At 35.8% G+C, this 22889-nt stretch overlaps 3 protein-coding genes and 1 pseudogene across 3 annotated transcripts; 1 reads left to right on the top strand and 3 right to left on the bottom strand.

The window, feature by feature from the left end:
- Positions 1 to 2799: 2799 nt before the first annotated feature.
- LOC145633106 (protein FAR1-RELATED SEQUENCE 5-like) lies at positions 2800 to 4224 on the top strand. Its single transcript, XM_081685399.1, has 2 exons — positions 2800 to 2871; positions 3304 to 4224. Exons 1-2 carry the CDS (start codon positions 2800 to 2802, stop codon positions 4222 to 4224), a joined length of 993 nt encoding a protein of 330 aa, XP_081541525.1.
- A 1113-nt stretch (positions 4225 to 5337) lies between these two features.
- LOC145633105 (protein MAINTENANCE OF MERISTEMS-like) lies at positions 5338 to 6418 on the bottom strand. Its single transcript, XM_081685398.1, has 3 exons — positions 6041 to 6418; positions 5547 to 5963; positions 5338 to 5466 (listed from the first exon to the last, which is right to left on the bottom strand). Exons 1-3 carry the CDS (start codon positions 6416 to 6418, stop codon positions 5338 to 5340), a joined length of 924 nt encoding a protein of 307 aa, XP_081541524.1.
- Positions 6419 to 11540: 5122 nt separating this feature from the next.
- Positions 11541 to 14857, bottom strand: LOC145630988 (G-type lectin S-receptor-like serine/threonine-protein kinase SD3-1 pseudogene; annotated as a pseudogene).
- Positions 14858 to 18933: 4076 nt separating this feature from the next.
- Positions 18934 to 21787, bottom strand: LOC145630987 (protein WHAT'S THIS FACTOR 9, mitochondrial-like). Its single transcript, XM_081683099.1, has 2 exons — positions 21668 to 21787; positions 18934 to 20954 (listed from the first exon to the last, which is right to left on the bottom strand). The coding sequence occupies exon 2, from the start codon at positions 20756 to 20758 to the stop codon at positions 19523 to 19525; it is 1236 nt and encodes a 411-aa protein (XP_081539225.1). The 5' UTR covers positions 20759 to 20954; positions 21668 to 21787; the 3' UTR covers positions 18934 to 19522.
- Positions 21788 to 22889: the final 1102 nt, after the last annotated feature.

Below are 22889 nucleotides of genomic sequence, written 5' to 3'. Positions count from 1 at the left end.
AACCCCAACCACGAACCATTAAACACCCTACAAAAACCTCTGAACCACCTACAAAAACTTCTGAACCTCAACCACAAACCACTGAACACCCTACAAAAACATTTGAACCCCCTACAAAAACTTTTGAACCCCAACCACAAACCACTGAACACCCTACAAAAACTTCTAAACCCCCCCTACAAAAACTTTTGAACCCCAACCATAAACCACTAAACACCCTACAAAAACTTCTGAACCCGAACCACAAACCAATGAACACCCTACAAAAAATTCTAAACCTCATACAAAAACTTCTTAACCCTAACCACAAACCACTAAACACCCTACAAAACTTCCGAACCCCAATGACAAACCACTTAACACCCTAAAAAACCTCTGAAATCCCTACCAAATTATTTGAACCCCAACCACAAACGCTGAACACCCTACATAAACTTCTGAACCCCAACCACAAACCACTAAAACACCCTTCAAAAACTTCTTGACCTAAAGACACTGCTTAGATGTTGCTCAACCTTCATACTTTCCTTATAAACAACTTCATATGTTTCAACTGCAATAAACAAACATAGTTCATAATAATCATTACTGGAGTTAAAAAATAAAACAACAAAGTTCAAATATTGGAAAAAAATGTTCATAATTACGTTTACAATTATTTTCTAAAAAGCATATATACATCTCAGAAAATTATGTAAAATGGAAGATTCATTAAAGTAACCTAAATGTTCAAAAATAGAAACAATGTTCATAATATGATACTGCTAATAACAATTTTGATAATAAATACAATGGAAAGTGCGTTACTCAAATTATATGAAAAAAATATTCAAAAACATGGTATAAACAAATTATATTCATCAAATACAAATTAAAGTATCAATTCAACAATTAAATTATAAATGATACTGAAAATCATAAAAAAAAAAAATAGCAATTAAAATCAAAAATCAAATTCAACACACTTTCAACAGCTTACATAACATTAAATATATGAATATCTTTCAAATAATCAATCAAAATCAGTTGTTCATAAAAAAAAACATACACATGTTCAAATATCTAACATAATCGGTTTATAATTACAAAACATAAAAAAGTTTTAAAAATTCATAAATCGAAAACATAATAAATTTTCATATGCAAAGAATCAAATGTTCAGATATATAGATTATAAAGTATAGAACACCAATTTTTTAAAATTGATTACAAAATACACATATCTAAAAAAAGTTCATAAGAAATGTATCACATGTTCAAAATTATAATTAAGATGTTCATAAATCCAAAAATATATGTCAGTAAAAATATATCTTTATAGAAAACGTATCCTACGTTCAGATTTTTAACTTAAAATGTTCAAAAGACCAAAATGTAACAAAAAACAGATCTATTAATAATAGAATACACAAATATCACTAACAAAAAAAATTAAAATAATATGAAATCTACATATATCGAAATTCAAATCTAGCCATAGTGATTTAGACAATGGAATTTCATTGGAAAATAATCAACTTCGTCGTCTTAAACACCTTCTCCTCGTCAAATTCGCCATTTTAAACTTCACTTCTTTGCAAAAACTCCATTAACAAAGCTTCAAATTGAAGGTTGAAGAAAACGAATTTTGAAATTAATATATGGTGATCAACAATGGTGATGAAGGAATTAAATCAACAACAATAATGAATGAATTTAAGAAAAAGAAAAATAGAGGTGAGAGAAATTAGTTAGAAATTATGAATTGTAAGAGGAAAAGATGAAGAATCTCGATTTATGGTGATGAATGAATGAATTTAAGAGAGAGAAAAATAGAGGAGAGAGAAGATAGAGGAGAGAGAAATCAGAAATTAAAAAAGTGTGAGGGAGGAGAAGAGAGGAGAGAGAAAATACCGATATATATAATAATGTTGGCAGTGATGATAAATTGTAAAAAACGTGGCATCTTATTACTGGTGGTGCACACAGTTTAACATGCACCATGGTGCATGTTATAATTTGCCGACCTACTTCCACATAATTTCCTTTAATTTCATGGCCAACATGACAAAATCAACCCAATTTATTGAATGTAAATGGTACCACCATCTACCCAAGTCCTAAGAGAGTGAGAGATATCTCATGTGGTTAGGGCTTTCTTCTCGATTTCAGTCGATTTTTAGATCGATTCTCATCACCTGTCCTTGTAGCTATATAAACATCAAAAAAACAAAAAAAAATCTACCCGAGTCTAATTTGACGAGTTATATAGCTATTAGCTTTCAAAAAACCTTTAAGAAATTATAATAATTAGATTTATCATAGAAGTATAAATCAAGACGAATTTAATAAAGTTCCTTAAGACTACGAGTATATTTTTTTTCTCTTGATTATAAATTATCAAAATTAGTCAAAATGAAGTATATATATGAATAGCTATAAATTAAATGTTGCAAGTAAAAAAATAACGAATTATAAACCAATGGACATAATTAATGCTAAATTATTCTCAATATTTTCCTTTTTAGCTTCTTATTTAACATTCCCTTAATATATTACATTTTTTGGGGGGTTGTTAAATATCGCCCTCGATTTTCTAACTAACGCCCGCAAAATAAAATTAAATTACGTAATTAACCTTATAATAATGATTATAAAAATAATTAATTTTACCTTAATTTCACACTTTTACTGTACACAAAACTTTTTACCGTTCTCTCTAGTGGTCAATGGCCACCGACGTTCATTGGACAACCACCCCAACCACCGTGAAATCAAACAAATTTTTAAAATTTTGCAAAATCAAATTCGTTAGATCTTATGGACAACGACGAAATACCAGAAACACAACCTTTGACCCTCGCCGAAGGCTCATCGAACAGTACGGAATCGGTACGTTGCGTTCATTTTTATTGAAAAATTCGAAACCCAAGAAACGCCCAAAATTTTCGAATGCCCTAGGCTTAAACGCCTTGTTTTTTCGAAACTTCCTAGGACATACGAAAAAACTAGGCGTTTCAGCCTAGGTCATTCGAAAATCCTAGGCGTTTCCTGGGTTTCGAATTTTTTTTTTCTTTTTTGTTTGTTTTTTATTTCACGTATAGGTTGATTGTTATTGGATTTTACACTTCTGAAATTATTATTGTTATTAAAATTATTTTATAAACTTATAATATTGTATTAGAATGATTATGGAGTTTAAATTATTATTTATATCATTGAATATATTAAGTTTTTTTATAATCAGTTGTGTTGTTAAAATTGTTATTATTATTATTATTAGTCGTGTTTGTGGGTTCTTAACTTTTATTAATATTTATATAGGATTATGAGTCCGAGGATGGTGATGGTCTGGACTATAGCGGACATTTTTTTACTAATGAGGTGTTTACGAGTTTTGAAGATGTTGTTATATGGGCACAAAATGTTTGTCGACCGCTTGGATTTATGTTAGTTAAGTCTTCTTACAAGACCGATCGAAGTGGTCGACCGTATCGATATGTGAGTTGTGAACGTGGAAAAAAGGGCATGATAAGAGACATGATGAACGCGATACGCAAAGACACCAAAAGCAAGGCAAATAATTGTCCCTTCAAACTCAAGGTTGAGTATGTCAGAGTAGTAAATGGTTGGAAGCTTAGTTGCTTGAACGGCACTCACAATCATTCTTTGGTTGTTTATCCTGAGAGACATCGACAAATTAGTGGTCTTAGTATTGCTGCTAAGGAGGTAGTACGTGACATGACTCAGGCACAGGTTCCACCTCGACATATCATGAGAACTCTTGCAGAAAAGTTTCCCGAAGACCGTCCAAACATCAGGCATGTCTACAACTGTAGAAGTAAAATAAGAATGGAGCAATTTGAGGGAAGAGAAGTAGTTCACCAGGTGCTTCATTTGGCCAAACAGAGCAAATACCTCACTTGGGTTTTTACTGATTCCAGCAATGTGTTGCAACATGCTTTCATGGCACACCCGATCATGACAAATTTGCTACGCACATACCCGTACGTGATAGGTATGGATTCCACTTACAAGACGAACCGATACGGCATGCCATTCTTTGAGATTGTTGGGGTTACACCGACTAATCAAAATTTTCTTGTTGCATACGCATTCATGAGGTCAGAGTCCCAAGAAAGTTATCGGTGGGTGCTTCAGTGCTTGAGGTTGTTGATCGGTCATCATAGAGAGCCGTCGGTACTACTGACAGATAGGGAGTTTGGCCTTTGTGCGGCGTTGTAGAGCGTGTTTCCAAAGACAAGACACATGTTGTGTGTGTGGCATATTAACCAAGATGTTCAGGCAAAGGTTACTTCCGTGTTTGAAAAAAATAAGGAGATTGGTGCCAAGTTTAAAAATGGGAGGTGGAGGCTTGTGATTAATGCTACATCTGAAGAGGCATATAAAAGAGAACTTGCAGTGTTGAAAACCAAGTGGAGTCGATGGCCGAAAGTGATTGAATATGTTGTGGACACTTGGCTCGTACACAAAGAGAAGTTTGTATTGTTTTGGACAAACCAGGTACTACACTTCGGCAATGTTAACAACTGCAGGGTTGAGAGCCAGCATTCAGCATTGAAGTGTTGGATTGACAGTTCAACAGGTTCTTTAGACACGGTTTGGGCTCAAGTGCACTGCTCGATTGAGAATAAGATCATATCCATTCGTAATGGATTGGAGGCATGTAGAACAAGTCATGGTCAGAAGTACAAGCATAAGCCTTTGCATCAGCTGAACGGAAAGGTATCCCACTATTGTCTGTCGATTCTTCTCGATGAGACGAACAGGATGCGAGGGTTGAGTACGGATATCCATCGACGCTGTGGGTGTGCTCTACGTACTACCCACGGCTTACCTTGTGCGTGCCAAATATACGACTCGATTGCTGCAGGTAAGGGGTTGTATTCGAAGGACATTCATCCATTTTGGAGGACCCTTGTCATTGGAGATGGTGTCGATATTCCTAATATAGTTGATGAAAATGATGAGGATCGAGCTCATTTCCGCACCCTTGTTGATCAGGTTATTGCCAGCGATCCTGTGATGCTTAGGCACGTGTCACGAGTTATTGAGGGTGAGATGGATCCTAACTACGATGACCTTCAGGAGCCTAGAGTCAACCCCCGTGTAAGGGGACGACCACCCAAGAATCGTAATCGTAATAAACATTATTATTTTTTAATTTATTTTAAGCAATTCTTTTTAAAATATATTAATCAAGTACTACATAATTAGAAAATAAAAAACTCATACATAAATGTCAACTAGATAATTAGAAAATAAAACTTAAATGTCCAACATCCAAAACATAGTCTAATAAAACAACAAAATCCAAGCTAAAAATACTTATTAGAACTAATCTGCAAGTCCATTTATTGCATTCCAATCATCAATCACTTGCGCCAACATTGCTCTGGTGTCTCTCGATAGTGTAGGGTACTCACTAAGTGATCGCTGTGTTGCAACCATGAATCGTCCTACCCACTGCACAAACAATTATAATTTTATTAATTTTAGTAATAGGAAAAAAATAAATAAAAAAAACAACTAACAAAAAAACTTACGTAATCAACGTTGGTCCTCTCAGGAAGACCGTGATCATCCTCAACATTAGGAGTGACGATAGGATGGCTAACTCTCCTGAACCATGATAGGTAGTTAGGTGCACAAGTATGTCCGCCAGGTGGAACTCTAGTATATCCACCTAGCAGAAGACTGAACGCAGCACCGGGAACAAATCCATTCCACATGCGAGTAGTCATCTGAGCTGAAAAACTGACCCTATAAGACTTAACACTAATTGGTCTCTGAGCATCATCGGGGCTAATCATGTCACCGGGAATCTCCTGTATAAACCCCAACTGTCGAACAACTCGACCGGGCATATATGGCTCTATGATGCCTCGATATCGAATACATCCGGTAAACGCAGTCCTAGGCACCTTCAATGCAGGAGTAGCTCCGTACGGCAACCAGCATACCTACAAATTAATACAGGTGTAAATCAACTATAAATAAAAGCATTGTAAAACAAATAGTATTACGTATCGTTTTATACCTCATAGTCACCCAGCTGGTCAAGTCGAGTACGAAAGGACACGAGACGCTGTTGATGCTTCCGCGCCATACCAATGTCCCATAACCCTGCACGTGCATATGGAACGTCTCGCGTCAACACACCCTGGTGAGGCCGAAAACATGGAAAGTACTCGTATATCCAAGCATGTAGAAGAGTTAGACAACCCGCGATAGAATCACATCCATTTCGGGTGGCATGCCCGAGCTGACGATACAAGTACGCTAGTGTGGCTGAACCCCAGGAGTATCTCGTCAACCTCTCCAAGTTATGCTCCACAAACAACTCAGTGAGAAAAGAAGGGTGGGTACGAGAACCGCTCTTGTCAGTAAAGAGTGTGTTACCCAAAAGGACCCACATGTAACCAATGACCTGAGTCGCCTCTAGTTGCTCTACACTACGACATCTAGATATAATCTGGTCAGTATGGACGCCACCGTTCCTGTAGATGGCAGTCTGAGTCTTCACCTGTAGCTCCTCCGTAGTCAACTATAACAACTCGGCTGCAAATGTCCTATACTGGTCACTAGATAGATCATCGGCAACCATATCCCCATCAACCCGAATACCAAGTATGTGGTGTACGTCGTGCAACATGATGGTCATCTCACCAAAAGGTAGGTGGAATGTGTTTGTGTCTGGCTGCCATCTCTCCACAAAATCAGAAATCAGCGGAAAATCAAGGTGGTCGTGCATAATGCTCGGTACGTGCGACAACCCAGTTTGTCGTATTCGCGTAGTAGTGTCTGCCGTAAAATCCTCTATCCATTCCATCAACAATCTACACACACCAGCTCTAGTATGACACCGCAAAAACCGTCGATCTTCCCCATCCCAAATATATCGAGCAACATAGGCCCCAAAACTAGGAATAATGGTCCCAACCTCGGGTCCACCGTCCATCGGCTCCTGAACAAGCCAAGACGCTACAGATCGAGGTGGTCGTGAACTCGTAAATCTCCCATCAGGACCTCTCGTCACGACAGTCGGCTGCTCCTCTGCATCTACATCAGCCTCAACCTCATCTTCCTCAGGTCCATCATCCTCGTATCTCGAACCCGAACCCGAAACTGAACCAGTAGTCCTCAACAAAGCATTAGGACCGCCTCCCTCCTGCTCATCCAAATAAGTCTCATCCACTTCTCTGTCGCGCTCTGGTACCGAACTAACTTCCCGTATACTAATCCCCGACCCCCTATCTCTCCTAATCGATGCATTAATATCACGTGATCTAGCATGTCGTGGACCAAAACCCTCGACTACATTCTAAATTTAGAATAAAATGGAATTAATACTTGTGCCTTTTAATCTAATGAGTTTAAAATGGCGTTGATATAAAACAAACAAGCTCGACCAAACAATATTTCTAATAAATCACACCTAAATATCTAAACTTTCAACCAAATACTAAATCATAAATTTAATTTTCTAAAAATTAAACTAGGTTACATATTAAGCTAATTTAATTTTCTAAAAAATGGATAACTCAAAAAAAAAAAAAAAAAAAAAAAACAAACCAACAGAAATATTAGTTAAGTTTTGCTTCACTGCACGGGTTTGGCCCTCACAATTAATTTGATAATTTTGTATTCTGCCATGATTCCTTACTGCTCTAACTTTCATATTTGCATACTTTGAAAACAGGACCATTGATTGATAAAAAAATTTGATGTATTGAAAGACAACCCAATAACATATTATAGGTAATAAAATTTACTTTATGTATTAGTTGGTCAAAGATAAGTAAATAGTGGCAAAGCTGATGCCTACTTTAAATACAGTTTAAACATTTCTCCCTTGTATCTTTCTCCAATTTTGGGGGCTTTCTGCTCCTTTTGGCAGGTTGTGTTTCTTTTTGAAGTTTGTTTCTTGTAGCTCTACCACTCTAAATTCATATATGGAGTGCTTATATTTAAAATATTTAGCTATTTGACTCTATTTTGATAATCCGATCCATGTTTCATTTTAATAATAATGTACTTGATATATAGAAGAAAACTAATATATTTTGATAGTTTATTTCACAATATTACTTGACAAATTTTTTTTCACTAACTAAATTAGTGTTAAATTGATGATAATTTTGAAAATTATGTAGCCTAGAGCACAACTAATTTTTTCCTCAAGTTGAAAGTAATACTACACGAAGTAATGTATGCTGTAATGGTTTTGCTTATACACTAGAGCATAACAATCTATGAAAGTGAAAGAAATAGCCATTCAAAAAATAAAAAATGTTTAAATCTAAACATACAACCAAATAATCAATAACGAAAATGTTCAAATCTAAACATACAACAAAAAAAAAAAAAAAAAAAAAAAAAAAAAAAAAAAAAAAAAAAACACAATAACAATAAACCCCAATTGCGGAAAATCCAAAACTACGATTTTATTTAAAAAAAAAATAAAATCAAGTGAAATGCCCGTTTTTTTCGCACAACCTAGGCTGAAACGCCTAGATCTGGCATTCAACCGTGTGGTTGAACGAAAAATCTGGGCATTTCACCTCAACCGCCCAGATTTCTCGAACAGCCGCATGGTTGTTCGCACGAACTAGGCGTTTCAGCCTAGGTTGTGCGAAAAAAACGGGCGTTTCACTTGATTTCAAAAAAAAAAAAAAAAAAAATGACCTTCTCACCGCCGGCGACCGACTTCTCTTTTCCCTTCCTCGGCATCATGGCTTGTAGATCGTGATGGTAGAGGTATTGGTGGGTAATATGAAGAGGTGGTGGTGGTGGTGGTGGCGGCGGCAGTGGTGGTGGTTGTTATTTGGAGAGAGAATTATGTTAGTGAATAAGAAGTGAGGGTTGGGAGGGTAAATTCTGATTTGGGGGTAATTTTTTTTTTTTATCAAACAAGGGTAATTTTGTAATTTTAGTTTAATTTGCGGGCGTTAGTTAGATAATTGAGGGCGTCGTTTAGCTTTCCACTTTTTTTTTCCTGTAATCAATAATTGGAGTAAGATTAAGTTGATTCAATATACTCCATGTGCATCATTACAAAAACCCCTTTAATAACAATTTGTTCTCAATTTAGTCATGTCAAAAATAACTTAAATATTAATCATAAGAATCAATTTTGAAATTAATAAGCACCCAGGCCATTATGATCCAAAACTAATCTATCTAAGCATAAGCAATGATTCAAAATTTACCCAACCCAATCAAAACCAATCTGAAAGTACGGTATCTTCACTTTGCCTTATTTTTACTGAACTAAAACTATTTTGTTGAATTTAAATTATTTTTACTGAATCGAAATTAATTTTATTGAACTCAAATTATTTTTACTGATTCTCTTTGAAGTTAGTGATTATTATTGTGGATTACTTTGTAAGGTTAGTATCGTTTGTAATGAAATTTGAACCTAATCTGAACAACCTATTAATCCTCGAAACCTTCTCTATGGTTACCAAATATTTTCCTTAATGTTTTTTTTTTAAAATTTTTTTCTTCCCTATAAATCAGACCTTAGGGTATGTTTTGAACAAAACTGAACTGAACTGAATATTTTATAAGAGAAGAAAATTAGGAACCGAACTGAACTAACTGAAGTTGAACTGAACTGAACTAAAATTTAGCTGAAGAGAATGCCTGTTCTCTTTAGATTATTTTCAGTTCAGTTCAATTCAGTTTAGTTCTTAATTTTCTTCTTTCATAAAATATTCAGTTCAGTTTAGCTCCAATAAATTTAGTTCAGTTCAGCTCTAATAAGTCCAGTTCAATTCAGCTCAGCTCAGTCAATCAGATCAGACTAGGGATGGCAACGGGTCGGATCTGGACCGGGTCCGGATAGACCCGGATCCAGATCCATTTTTGTATATAGGATCCAGATCCGACCCGGATCCGTCGGATCTAGAAAATGAAGACCTGGATCCGGATCCGTCGGGTCCAACGGATCCGGGTCCAAAACGGGTCCAATATATTTTGCCTAATATTTTGCAATAAATGTAATGTTCGGGTCAAAAAATTTATTTCAAACTTACGTTGTTGGTTATTAAGTTCAACCCCAAATTAACCAACTTATACACTCATATTTTGAATTAAAATTATAAACAACAAAAAAATACGATGTTACATATGAGCTAGTGAAAAAACAACGATTGATGTATATATTATGAGCATCCAAAATTCATCTCTTGAAAGGGTTAATCTACTAACATTGATACATTTTTAATAAAGAAACAAACAATTTTAGTTTTTTTTAATAGGAAAAAAAAAAAAAGGGTCCACGGATCTAGATCCGGGTCTAGGGCCCAGACCCAGATCCAGATCCGTTTTTGTCAGCAGGACTCGGATCCGTCGGGTCCAAAATTTGAAGACCCAGATCCGTGAAAAACGGATCTAGATCCACGGATCCGGGTCGGGTCCAGATCCATTGTCATCCCTAGATCAAACCCTTAGTGCTGCTCAGCTACTATCAAAGTAAAAAGCAGTTTGTGGCCATGATTTGAATACCTCAGCTCTCAATAAAACTTAACTAAATAACTACCCAATATAGAGTAATAAAAATGGGAGTCAAAGGTACAATAACTAGAATCATCGAAGCCATAACATTACTAGTACAAGTACAATAATTTGCATCAACCAGAATTTGTACTGTAACTCTCAATAAGTACAACAACAGTACAGAACTACTCTTCACGGGTCTCCGACCAACAGCTTGCCTATAATCTATAGATTATGCATATGGTAAACGAGTTTTGTCGCATAATGATGTTTCTAGTTCTACTAAATTAAATTTATTAAACCGGCCTTGTACTGCATTTAACATAAATAATTGTTTTTGTTTTTAGTGTTCCACCGGTTCACCCTTTGGGCTAGTTTGGATTCAAGGCTTGGTTTTGAATATTGAACACACAGTTATCCCTACCAATTGCTGCTCCAATTACCATAGCACCAACAGGCAATTGGTATACAACAGTTGTATATGAATCGTTTTGATTCCATACGAGTCAGTTTTCATGGAATTCACGCTAGCAAATAAGGAGGAATCAGGCACAAACATAACATCATTTATCAAATGTGACCTTTCAAAATGTTGGAATTTCACCCTGCTTAACTGAGTTAGGCAAGATTGTTGGACTTGGAGTGGCTTTATTGTTAGGCAACAGATGGAACTTGAGGGATGCCATCAAATGAGGGACATACTTGGTTAAAAGTTGAAAAACAAGTGCATAATTTTAAGTGAGAAGCAAACTACAGTTTGGTGAGAAGGGTAACAATACCTCCACCCAACCTCCTCCCTCAAACACCTGTCTACGACCACACCAACCATCTTCATTCTCGGTATTTTTTAACCCCTTAATTCTTTGAACCAAATCAAGTATGGCCAACATGATAGACAACAGAATGTTAGCCCTAAATGATAGACACTATGTGTGTGTGTGCGTGCACAAAAACACAAAGCAAAGATTCAAAGGGAAAGGAAAACAAACAGAAACACAAAGCAAAATAATAGGTATCAAAAACTACTGCAGAGGAATTAGGCAATGGGAACAAAAGAATTAGATTTCAAAAAAAAAAAAAATGATTATTGAAGATGAGTGTTAAACATACCAAGGCTATCAATTGTCAGTCTTTCACTGACCAAATACTAAACAAATTTTGTTAGCCCTAAATGTGATCAAAGATTTATCCTAACCAATGTAATCCTTAAAATTTTACAGTTTCCTTGCCACAAAGTTAGTGCTGCTATACATGGAATTGGCAGGAGAATAATCTTTAAACCACCTCTGAATCTGTTGATCTGTCTTCCAGTAAAGCTCTAGAGTCAGAAAATGGGGGGGGTGGAGGATCAACTGTCAATGTGCCCTCCAAAACATTCACAACCTCACTCATTGATGGCCTCATTCTTTCATCGACTTGCAAACACCAATATGCAATTCTAAGAGCACGTTCTAGCTCGTCAAAGTCAACGTCACCTTCAATTCTCTTATCCACAACTCTCCATCCATATCCGCTAACCCATTTGTTGTAAGACCACTCACAAATGTCTTCATGGACTTCTTGGCGCCCACATATGAGATACAGTACCATCTTTCCAAAGTCTTCCACATCTTTCTCAGCAAAAGTGTCAATTCCATCTAGTCTCTGTAGGCCAAATTCTGTGACCTTAGCTTCCAAGTTTTCATCCAGAATCACATTCTTACAAGTCAAATTCCCATGGCTTACAAAATCCCTACACTGAGTGTGCAAATACAATAAGGCTTTTGCCACACCGAGACAAATCAACATTCTATTTTTCCAAGTAAGCTTTTTGAATGATGCAGGACGATGCATGAAGTCTTCTAGTGAGCCGTTCTTTAGAAACTCATACACCAAAAATCGGTGCCCTGGATCACAACAAAAACCCTCCACCTTCACCAAATGCTTATGATGAATGCTTCCAATTAATGAAACCATTGCTCTAAATTTCCTCTCTTCAATTTGTAATTCTAGCCGCCTGACTAGTGCAAGTTGGTTGTTTTGAAGCACGGCTTTATATGAGTGTGGCCCTAATTGATCCTTGAAGTTCCCAGTTAGCTCCTTGATTTCACCATATGTCCATCTGACCAAGCCAGCAGAAAATAAACCATGAGAAGGCAAACTATTTTGCTTCCTGACATTTGCCACTCTTCTTTTGCAGACCCAAAATCCAACAGCTATCTGAAGCATACAAAACAGACAGAAGCTAACCAAAGCGGCATCAATTACAGAACGAATATGGCTTCTACTTGACTGGTTATTAGAGGGCAAGAAAGAAGGCGGCGGCAGAGAAGCAGCAGCAGGATAGTTAGGCTTGGCGGGTAAGGGATCCTGACATGTCTTGACAAAGGATATGGAACTCAGGGATGGATCTGAATAACCAGTAATATACCGTGTTTTCTTAATCCAACATTGTGCACTTCCGTCTTCCAAGTATGTCACAGCAGTGCAAAGTGGGTCTTTCTGACAAGAATTCCGGCAGAGGTCTAAACTGGTTACACTGACTGTATCGTTTGGCGGATAAATTCCATAAACTGAAGTGTGCATATGTTCCACCATACTAACATTAGTGTCACATATCTGCTGATAGGGAGCCGAACACTTTGAGTTTGACTGCATTGTTGACCCAAATGAGCACTTGCATGTAGGGAGGCTATTATTGGCAAAGGAACAAATTCCATGATCACCACATGTGGCAAAAACATTACACTGATTCTCAACAGCTTGCCACACTGATCTCCATGATACTGAATCTTCATCCCACGAGTACATTCGAAGATTTCCATCAACATCTAACCTAAGAAACCGGAATGTCACATTGTCATTGTGATCTACCGCGAACACAGACCAAAAAGCTTCAGATCTTTCATCAAGAAGTTGGAAGGAACCATTTGCGCTTAGGGAAGCCCTAAGTGACCCATTTGAAGGGCTTCCACCTACCCAGTATACCATATCGGTTTCCCACCTCAACTGCAGCTGCCTCGAATCATTCAAATATAAACTATAGTGACTGGAAAGCGAATTTCCACTCAGAGCACGAAGAGTTTTGTGGACAGACAAAAACTGGCCTGGCAAGAGTGTATCAGACGGTGTATCGAAACTTTGCCACACCAAATCCTTGTTTCCATCCAAAACAACCAAATTTCCATCATCCTGCAGGGAGGCAGAAGCAACAGGCTTCCCAGCCGTGTTACTCTTCCATACAACTCCACCATTCGAAGGATCAAATAAAACTAATCCTTCCCTTTGCGTGAGTTGTAAATAGGATTGATTACTAACAGTGAGTTCTGCACCAGCAACCCAAACTACAGCCTTCTTATCAATAGGTATAGTGTCCGAATCGAACCGAATTCCTAAACTATACTGATTTACATGATCTGAATTATTGAAAAAACCCAAAGCAAAATCCCCATTTGGAGAAACCCGCAATCTATTATCAGAAACAGAAAGCTTTGAACCCAGATAAATTTCTGACACAGCAACTGAAAACAGCAATGACACAAGAACTAGGCAAAGCAATAATGGTGAACTACCCACAAAAATGCAACTATTGAGCATTTTACTATTAAAGATGGCACAAATTACTCTGAGATTTACAATGGATGTTGTACACTTAATTTGTACTTGGAGTAAAAGCTTTTCATTAGCATAATGTTGAGCAAACTAAGATTGACAATATCCCAATCAAATCATATAACCTATGGTTTCAATGGCCATATTTTTCCAAAATAAATTAGGCAATAAGATGTACAATCAATAAGAAAAAACATACCAGCTAAAGAGGAAAAAGTTTGTACTGGTGAAGAATTTGTGTGCCTGAAAATGACATCTGAACCCAGAAATTTTCAACGGAGTAATTAATTACACAATGCCCACCAACTGTTTGTATAAATTCCTCAATGAGAAATGAAGCAAATTTAGAGCAAAAATTGATCTACTGAAGCAAAAATCTAGGGTTTTTTCTCAGAATTTTTTCTGGGTTTTTGAAAATTTCATTTGTTGATGGGGTTTGGTATCTGGGGTTTTGGAAATTAATAATGTGGACCCAATAAAAATCAATTAAAAATACGAAAATCTGGGCAATGGGATTTATTTTCAAACCATACAAATTTGACCCAGATAAGAAATTATGATGAACTATTCAAAAATCCACGAAAAAATAGCAAAGATTTTGTGGAGTGAATTTGAGAGGAGAGAGAAAAGGATGAAGGACGTCGACTTGCATTATTACTCAAGTGTAGTAAAGCAGAGTCTAGTAGAGTAGTAGTATAGTACAGTTCTACTTTTTGATTTTTATTTTTGATTTTTTTTCAAGTTTTTATTTTAATAAAAAGTAGGCGAGTTATCTTTCGAGGAGTCAGCTGTCAGCTTTGTAAAGTTGGACCCAGGAAGAAGACGAAGACCCACGAGGGATTTAAGACTTTTGTTTTTTTGAAGAATGTTGCCTGTCTTTGAACTAGGCATGACCGAATAATTCATAATATGGCCGATATTCCTTGGTAAAGATGGCACCGGGTCGGACTATCATAATTGTCTAGGTGGGAAAAAAAATACGATTATGTCGATCGGGTTGAACTGATTTGTGGGTTGGTTGGTCTAATTCAAAATTTTAAATTTCGAATTGGATTTATGTTTTGGGTTTTTCAAATTGGATGTTTAGTAATTTTCACTTTGAATTTTGATTGTTTAAAAGATTTTTTTGGATATTTGAAACATTAGATTATTTCATTTTATTTTTAAAAATAAATCCAGGAAATTTTGTAAAAAAAAAAAAAAAAAAAAAAAAAAAAAAAAAAACCTTTTAAATGCATCATTTTATAAGGAAAAAACCTTTTAGGGGGTGTTTGGTTCACATAATTAAGGTATAAGGTATGGGTTTAGAATGGTTTAAACTCATACCTTTATGTTTGTTTTATGATTTTATGAGTTTCAAACCCATACCTCAAACCCCCAAAGTATGGGGTTTAGAAACCTTGGGGGAGGTGGGTTTGACTCATTCTCATACATTTATGCATTAAATAAAAGAAAAACATTGCATTTTATAATTATACCAAACATATGGTAGTAAGGGTTTGTTCTCTTACGTTGAAATTTAGTTTAGTTCAGTTCAGTTCAGTTCACCTCAGCTCAGTTCAGTTCAATTCAGCTCAGCTCAGTTCAGCTCAATTCAGTTCAGTTCAGTTCAGCTTCTAATTTCCTTCTCTTATAAAATATTCATTTCAGTTCAGTTCAGTCAATGAGAACAGGCCCTAAGAATCAAGTTCTAAACCCATACCACTATGGTTTCATTCCTGATTCCAACCTCATACCAGTTTGCGAACCAAACGCCCCCTTAAAAGGATATTTGTTAAAAAAAAACCACCACGATCACTTATTTTGTTTAATGAAACCTCTCTTCTCTTTTCCGGCATTGACTCGATTTTTCAGGCGTTGACCCTTTATTCTACCTACTTGCAACCTATTGTTGGGTAATTAAACTTAAGGCAAGCCTCCCCAAATCACTCCAATGAAAAATTAGGGCAAATCTCTTCCAAATCAAATCAATTGAAAGGTAAATTAGGGTTCTTAATCTATTTCTTCCACAATTGCAGTGCTTACTTCACCACTGTAGTATTCAATATCGCGTTCTCCTCTCTTCTCTAATACTTCTCTTCTTGTGCGTTGCTTTCTGTTCTCCAATATTTGTGTTGTTGTTGCTAATTTTGCAGGTAAAATGGTGAAGAATTATTGCAGATGTGACTTTACATAGTGAATAATTAAATGAGTTCAAAGCCCCAATTTTTACACTACTTGCAGTAATAATTTGTTGAATTATGTTATTAACTCTTACCGTAGTTTACTGTAGCAACATTAATGGCTTGCACCAAAGGACATAGAGATATATAGAAACCCAAATTGATGTGATTGTAGAGCAAAGTAATAATGGAGGAAGGAGCGAGAGGAGAGCATCCATGGAGGAAGGAGAGAAATATAGAGGGCATCAACTTTTGAGGGAAAATAAGAAGGAAATAAAACTAGGGAGTGCAAATACAAAAAGAGCTGGATGTAAGTAGGGAAAATGAGGGGTCAACGCCTGAAAATTCGAGTCAATGTCGGAAAAGAGGGGAGAGGTTTCATTAAACAAAAAAGTTGTGATCGCGGTGGGTTTTTTTCTTTTTAACAAAGATCCTTTTAAAAGGTTTTTTCTTACAGAATGTGGCATTTAAAAGGTTTTTTTTGACAAATTTTCTATAAATTTATTGAGATTAGAGTATTAAACAACCCCTTCATAAATTGTCGAATACAGATCTCAGACTAGTAGGATCCAAGAAAAGAGGTTTTGCACGACAATAACAAGAGCACAAGCCTTTCCTAGCTAGAGCACACCGTTGATCCAACACACTGAGTCACCAATTGTTGTTTGTGAGTTGAAATCAAGAAGAAGTGAAAAAGGGATGATTTTAATGCTTATATCTCTCTATATATAACTGATCTTGAGGTAATTCAAGATAAAGAAGATACCCTGTTTTGATAGCTTTCAAACAACTAGTCATATGCCCATTTATGATAAGAAATGAAAAGGGAATGATTGTTTTAAAGTTCACAAAATGTTTGCTCAAACTTCTTTTTTCTTTCAATTTTTGACTTTTTCTCCCAATTTGATTCCTATTTTTTTTTTTGGGTATGCTCATGATGTCTATTAATTTTCTCTCCAGGCAATAATTTAGAATTTCTGTAGGTTTTTTTTTATTATTTTTTTTTATTGAAACCATTAGGTATACAACAAAGTGAGCGCATGAGAAGACGTCAAGCTTGTTCATACCAAAAGATGTCACTCCATATTTGTAAAAAGCTTGTTAGAGGGAAAGATGCTTGTTCATACTCAGAGCAGTTAGGGTAGTCACTAGTGACCACTTGGGTGACCATTTAGCTAGTCGAATTAACCTTTTTTGTATGCAAGTATTAGATCTTAGATCTTGCTCAACCTTTTTTGCCGAGGTTATTGCTCTTGGAAATGGCTTTTTTCATAGCCAAAAAGCTTTAACATTTCTCATATATACTTGTATGTTTAATGAGGGTGATAATTGTATGCAAGTATTTATCTTATCTTATATTTTCTTATTTACACATATCAACCCTTATCATACCTTACATAAGATAATAAGGTGAAGTAAACGCAAACTGAAAATGATAAGTGAGGCAAGTAGAGTTGGATATGAATCAAGCTTGTAGCATGCAGATCACTTAGCCCAACAAGAAATTAGCTTGACTTAGCATGAACTCATTGTAAGTCTAGCACAAACCGTAAGGCGGCAATGGATTATGGGTTGTGCATGCATGACTAGTTTTTCGAAGTTTGACACAAACACACTGGGTTAAACCACGAACATGACATGTAGTCCTTGATCTGTTTAGGAATAACACATAGATCTGCGTGACCCACCCCGGCCCTGCTCAGCTTTAGAGGCAAGTAGTACAATAAGATGGGCATACATATAAATAAGTTCCATTGTTGATTGTGTTCACACCCTTATGAACAATAATATAGTAGGTGTACTAAAAGGAGGCTATCTATAACCTTTTTCCTTTTCTTGAGTAGTTTCTTCCTAGAGACTTCTTTGTGAATGGCTTGCATGTTCATTTGAGAATATACCCCATACAATCGGTTGAGAAAAGTTGACAATATGAATAAAGTTCTCATTGAGTCATTGTGTGTACTTGTAATCTCGTATGCTAAATTTTTAGTACTGTACTGATTATGGATTTTAATATAAAGTAAAAGCCACTTTTTTTATCATCAAAACAAGAAAAATATATGCTTTAATTTCCTTTCTTTAAAAAAAAAAAAAAAAAAACTACTAATTGTATGTAAGTTGTACTTGTACCTTAATGAGATCGATTCTTAATGTTTAAGATCTACTTGTGCTTTATCATAAGTGATTTGTCCTCCACTGTCTGAGATTTTAAGAATATATCTACCATTAACGTATTATGGTGATGGTGCTAATTAAGTGGAAAGGTTAATAAAAAAAATTAAAGCTATTCTTATTAGATAATTTCAACGATATATTATACTATTACTTTCTCTTTTCTTTGTTTGTCCCATTATCTTTATTTGAGGAGAGACCATATATAACTCCGTCAATGAATTTTCCCAAGCCTGAATAAAGGAGGAGGGTAAGCCACTCCGTCAGTGAATTTTCCCAATCCTGAATAAAGGAGGAGGGTAAGCCGCTAATAGTTAGTGTATAACTTTGCCACATCACTTGACATGAGCCACAACGATTAAGAATAGTACTAGGATGGATGACATCCTGAAAAGTCCTCGTGTTGGTTTATGTAGCCGACCCCACTTTTGGGATTAAAGCGTTCAAGCAAGCAAGCAAGCAAGAGACCATGTATTGAATGTAGTAACATAATCATGTTTGGTTTTCTTCATTTGCTTTCAAAATGTTAATTTTGTTTTTGTATACAGTAATTCGTACTTGAAGATAGTTGTGTTCAAAGGTGTTCATTAAAAACTGTACAAAAGTTCAACAAACAAGAAGCTGAGGTAGTAATTGTGTATTGAATGTAACTTTAATGGACATGCATCTATGACCAGAAAACCAAAAACTTGGTATGTAACATGCCCTATTATCGAGAAAAAACTGCCCATTTCAGACGTAAACAATTCAGGCCAGGGCCATAGCATAACTGACTACCACCTTACACTCCATAAGTAAATAGGCCTCTTGTAACATCCATGTTATCTACGTCAGTCACCACTATACACTCCACCACCCCACCCCCACTCCTGCGGCGATAACATTGGCATAATAACCAATATCTAAGATTCAAACCACAGTCATCGCATATGTTCACCTCTATGCACTCCACCTCACTCCCACCCCTGTGTTGATAAAATTGTCATCAATAACAAATAACCAATATCCAACATTCAAACCACATTTGTCACATGTGTTGATGTTGTTCTCATTCTTCTGAAACACATTTGTCACATGTGTTGATGTTGTTCTCATTCTTCTGAAACACATTTCGTGCCTCTGTCAGAATCAGACCTACTCATCTGCAAGCCGTATCCAGAACTTAAGTTTTTAACAGGTTTTCTTCCTTTCCTGGATTTGTTCATAAGGTAAATATACCGGTGCCGCATACCCACCAAAGGATGGTTTTCTAGCAGCCGATCTTTCCTGAAAGCTTCTCTAAGAACCACTGTCTGGGTCTTAATCTTATTTGAAACATAAAATATCCCCGGATGATGAACAATTGCCTTTTTAAACCTCAGCCCAAAACCTAAATAGTCCCCTAATCTTAAGATATTTCTCATTTCAGTCTTTTTCGAAACCAATAGACTCAGAATCTCATGGAGCACAGCCACAGTCCATTTCTCAGCTTGATCGCTTCGAGGCGCTAAATGAAATGCATCCTCATAAGGTGAAATGTAAGGCAAACATTGCCACTCATCAACCCAATCCTTCACCTTCTTCTGCAAATCAAATCCTGGTGGAAAATTTAATGGAAATTTTACAATCCTCCTCTTTTTAGACCCCAAATCATCCTCAAACTCCTTCCTCAAAATCATCGGCACCCCCAATTCCTTCCTCCATTTAATCAACTCCAATCCAACTTCAAAACCCCCCAAATTCTCACAATTATCACTACCCACGTCACCAATTTCCCTACATTTTAACTTACACAACCTAAAATACTCGGGAAAATACGAAACAAAATCGAGAACATAATTATCAGGCAAACCCAGATCAAATTTCAAATCATCAATAACACTAACAGGAATTCTACAACTTCGAGCAATCATTAAAAATCTCACTAACCTCTGAACAGCGGATTCTTTTTGCAACATTGAATCATGAATCTCCTGCTCTTCCTTGTGAAGGGTAAGAAATTGAGGGGTGAGCTTGACATTGGGAGGAGAAAGAGTGAAAAGAGAAGGGTATCGATGGAAGAAGTAGAGTGCAGTGGTGTGTGAAGGGAGATTTAAGCGAGACTTATGGAGGGAGGCAAGGGAGATAGGGAGAGAGTAAGAAGGGGAAGAAAGGAGAAGATTTTTGAGGGAGCAACAATGGCGGAGGTTTTTCTCTCGCTCAACTGCAAAATCGAGGAATGGATCTCGAACCCATTTGATTCTGGCATCAATGAATGTCCTGTGAAGTGTGAACTGTGGGAGTAGATGATGGAAGAACGAGGAATTTGATTGTTTTATAATTTTGGAAAAGAGAGAATTGGAAAACATTTTTTTGTACCGAGGGTTTTGTGAGGCATTTACGAGTACAGGATCAAAACCAATGCAATGCAATCTGGGCTAAAAGGACATGTTAACCCGAAACTAAATCTGAAGCAAGTGATAGAACCCACAAACATATTTTACTCAAAAACATTGTTGGCCTAATTTCACCTATCGTATTCCTGAAGAAAAATTCTGCCATCTCCTGCCAAAACAAATGAAATAAATTGAAGTAATCATTTCTAAAGGTACAAATTAGTTTGACACCAAATTAAGATCATCTTAGTAAGGAAAGAAATGAAATTAAACTCATGGAACGAGATTTGTAAATGACAGGATTTCACAAAGAATTTGAAATCCACTAAATTTGTCGCAATTTTCAATGTCAGGGAATTGAAGCAAATACAAATGCAAATTCTTGAATTTTCCAAACAAATGAATTAATCCAAATCCATAATTTGAAATGAAATTCCTACTCCCAAACTGACCAAGATTTAATTCAAAGATGTTTGATTTATAAGAGTAATCTACCCACTTCACAACATTTATGTCATTATGTGTATAGTGTATTGCGAAAAAAAATTATTCAAATAATAAGAAAATCAAGAACAAATTATCAAATAAACATTATACAATGTCTGAACTCAAATCAGTAAATTCAATTAAAAATTAACAAAACCAAAACATTGATATTAAAGGCCTGTATCAACAAAAGCTTACACCATATTAGCAACAAAATATGAATTACCTAGTTATCAAAGTAAACTCCAAAAATTAAGTTAAATTGGTCGGGTAATTATTCAATAATCCGAACCCTAAATTAACTATACTAACAATTAATCAAACTAACGAAAGTGTAGAACTGATTGTGAAACTGATATTCGATAATTTAGATTTATAAACTATCATACTCCGTACCTCAGAAGCAGCTTCAATGGAGGAGAGAAATGAAGAATTCAGAGTACGCTTCAATGGAGGAAAGAGGGGGTAGAAACGCAAATTGGTTAGGTCGGGCCAAAATGATCAGCTCGAGTCGGGCCAAAATGATCAGCTCGAGTCTGGAGGTGCCCATTCGGGTCGTTGGATAGGATTTGGGTTGAGTCTTATTATGTCAGGTCTAGTTCATACTCGAATCATGTTTTGGAAGCTGAGCTGAACTGAATTGATTGGAGCTGAACTGAATTGATTGGAGCTGGACTGAATTGAACTGAACTAAACTTAATAGAGCTGAAATGAATATTGTATGAGATAAGGAAATTAGGAGTTGAACGTAACTGAACTGATTGAAGCTGAACTAAACTGAACTGAAATTAAGTTGAAGTGAACGGACCTTAAATTAAGAGAAGAGAATTCTCTTTAAAAAGAGAGAGAGAGAGAGAGAGAATTAGAGATTTTAATTTTTACATTAAGTAGTTTCACTTTTAAAAAAAGAAAAATGATACTATAAGCATAACCCTTAAGGCTATGTATAAGAAGCTACAGAAATATTGAGGGTAAAGTAATATTAATTACACCGATCTGCGCGTGATTTTGTCGTGAATTCCTAACTTAATTCTATTTTATAATGTATATTTAATGCTTATATATAGCCCTAATGGCTTACATATACCCTTTAAAAAAAACACTCCCTCCGTTCTTGAAAGAAGATTATGTTTGCTTGTGATTTTCATGATTGGTAAAGAAAATAAGATTATGAAAAGCAATGATTAAATGTCACATATATGATATATTAAGTATTAAGACATTAAAATTAACTTTGAAAATGAGAATAGTTGCATTGAAAGTAGGTAAAATATTATGTTTGGTCATTGAATTATGAAAATATTTTGATAAATGGGTACGTATAGTTGCATGGGAAGTTGCATGTATGAGAGAAATGTGCAAATAAAATATGATTTTAATCAAAGATATAATTGAAACGTAATCATTAAAGGGGAATTCTTAAAATGGAAAATGCCAACACCTTTTATACATGGGTACACATAGAGGTAAGTGCAACCTAGAGTAGTTTTTGTTTTGCTCATTTGATTATTTTATTTTATTTTATTTGCTTATTTTAATATTTAAAATTAATAAAAAAATATCAAATGAGCAGAAAATACCTTTGGATGCATCTTGAACCTAGGGGCATATAACTTTT

This window comes from Chenopodium album, chromosome 5 (genome assembly GCF_948465745.1).
Source record: "Chenopodium album chromosome 5, dcCheAlbu1.1, whole genome shotgun sequence".
NCBI lineage: Eukaryota > Viridiplantae > Streptophyta > Magnoliopsida > Caryophyllales > Amaranthaceae > Chenopodium > Chenopodium album.
This window is presented reverse-complemented; position numbering and strand designations above follow the sequence as displayed.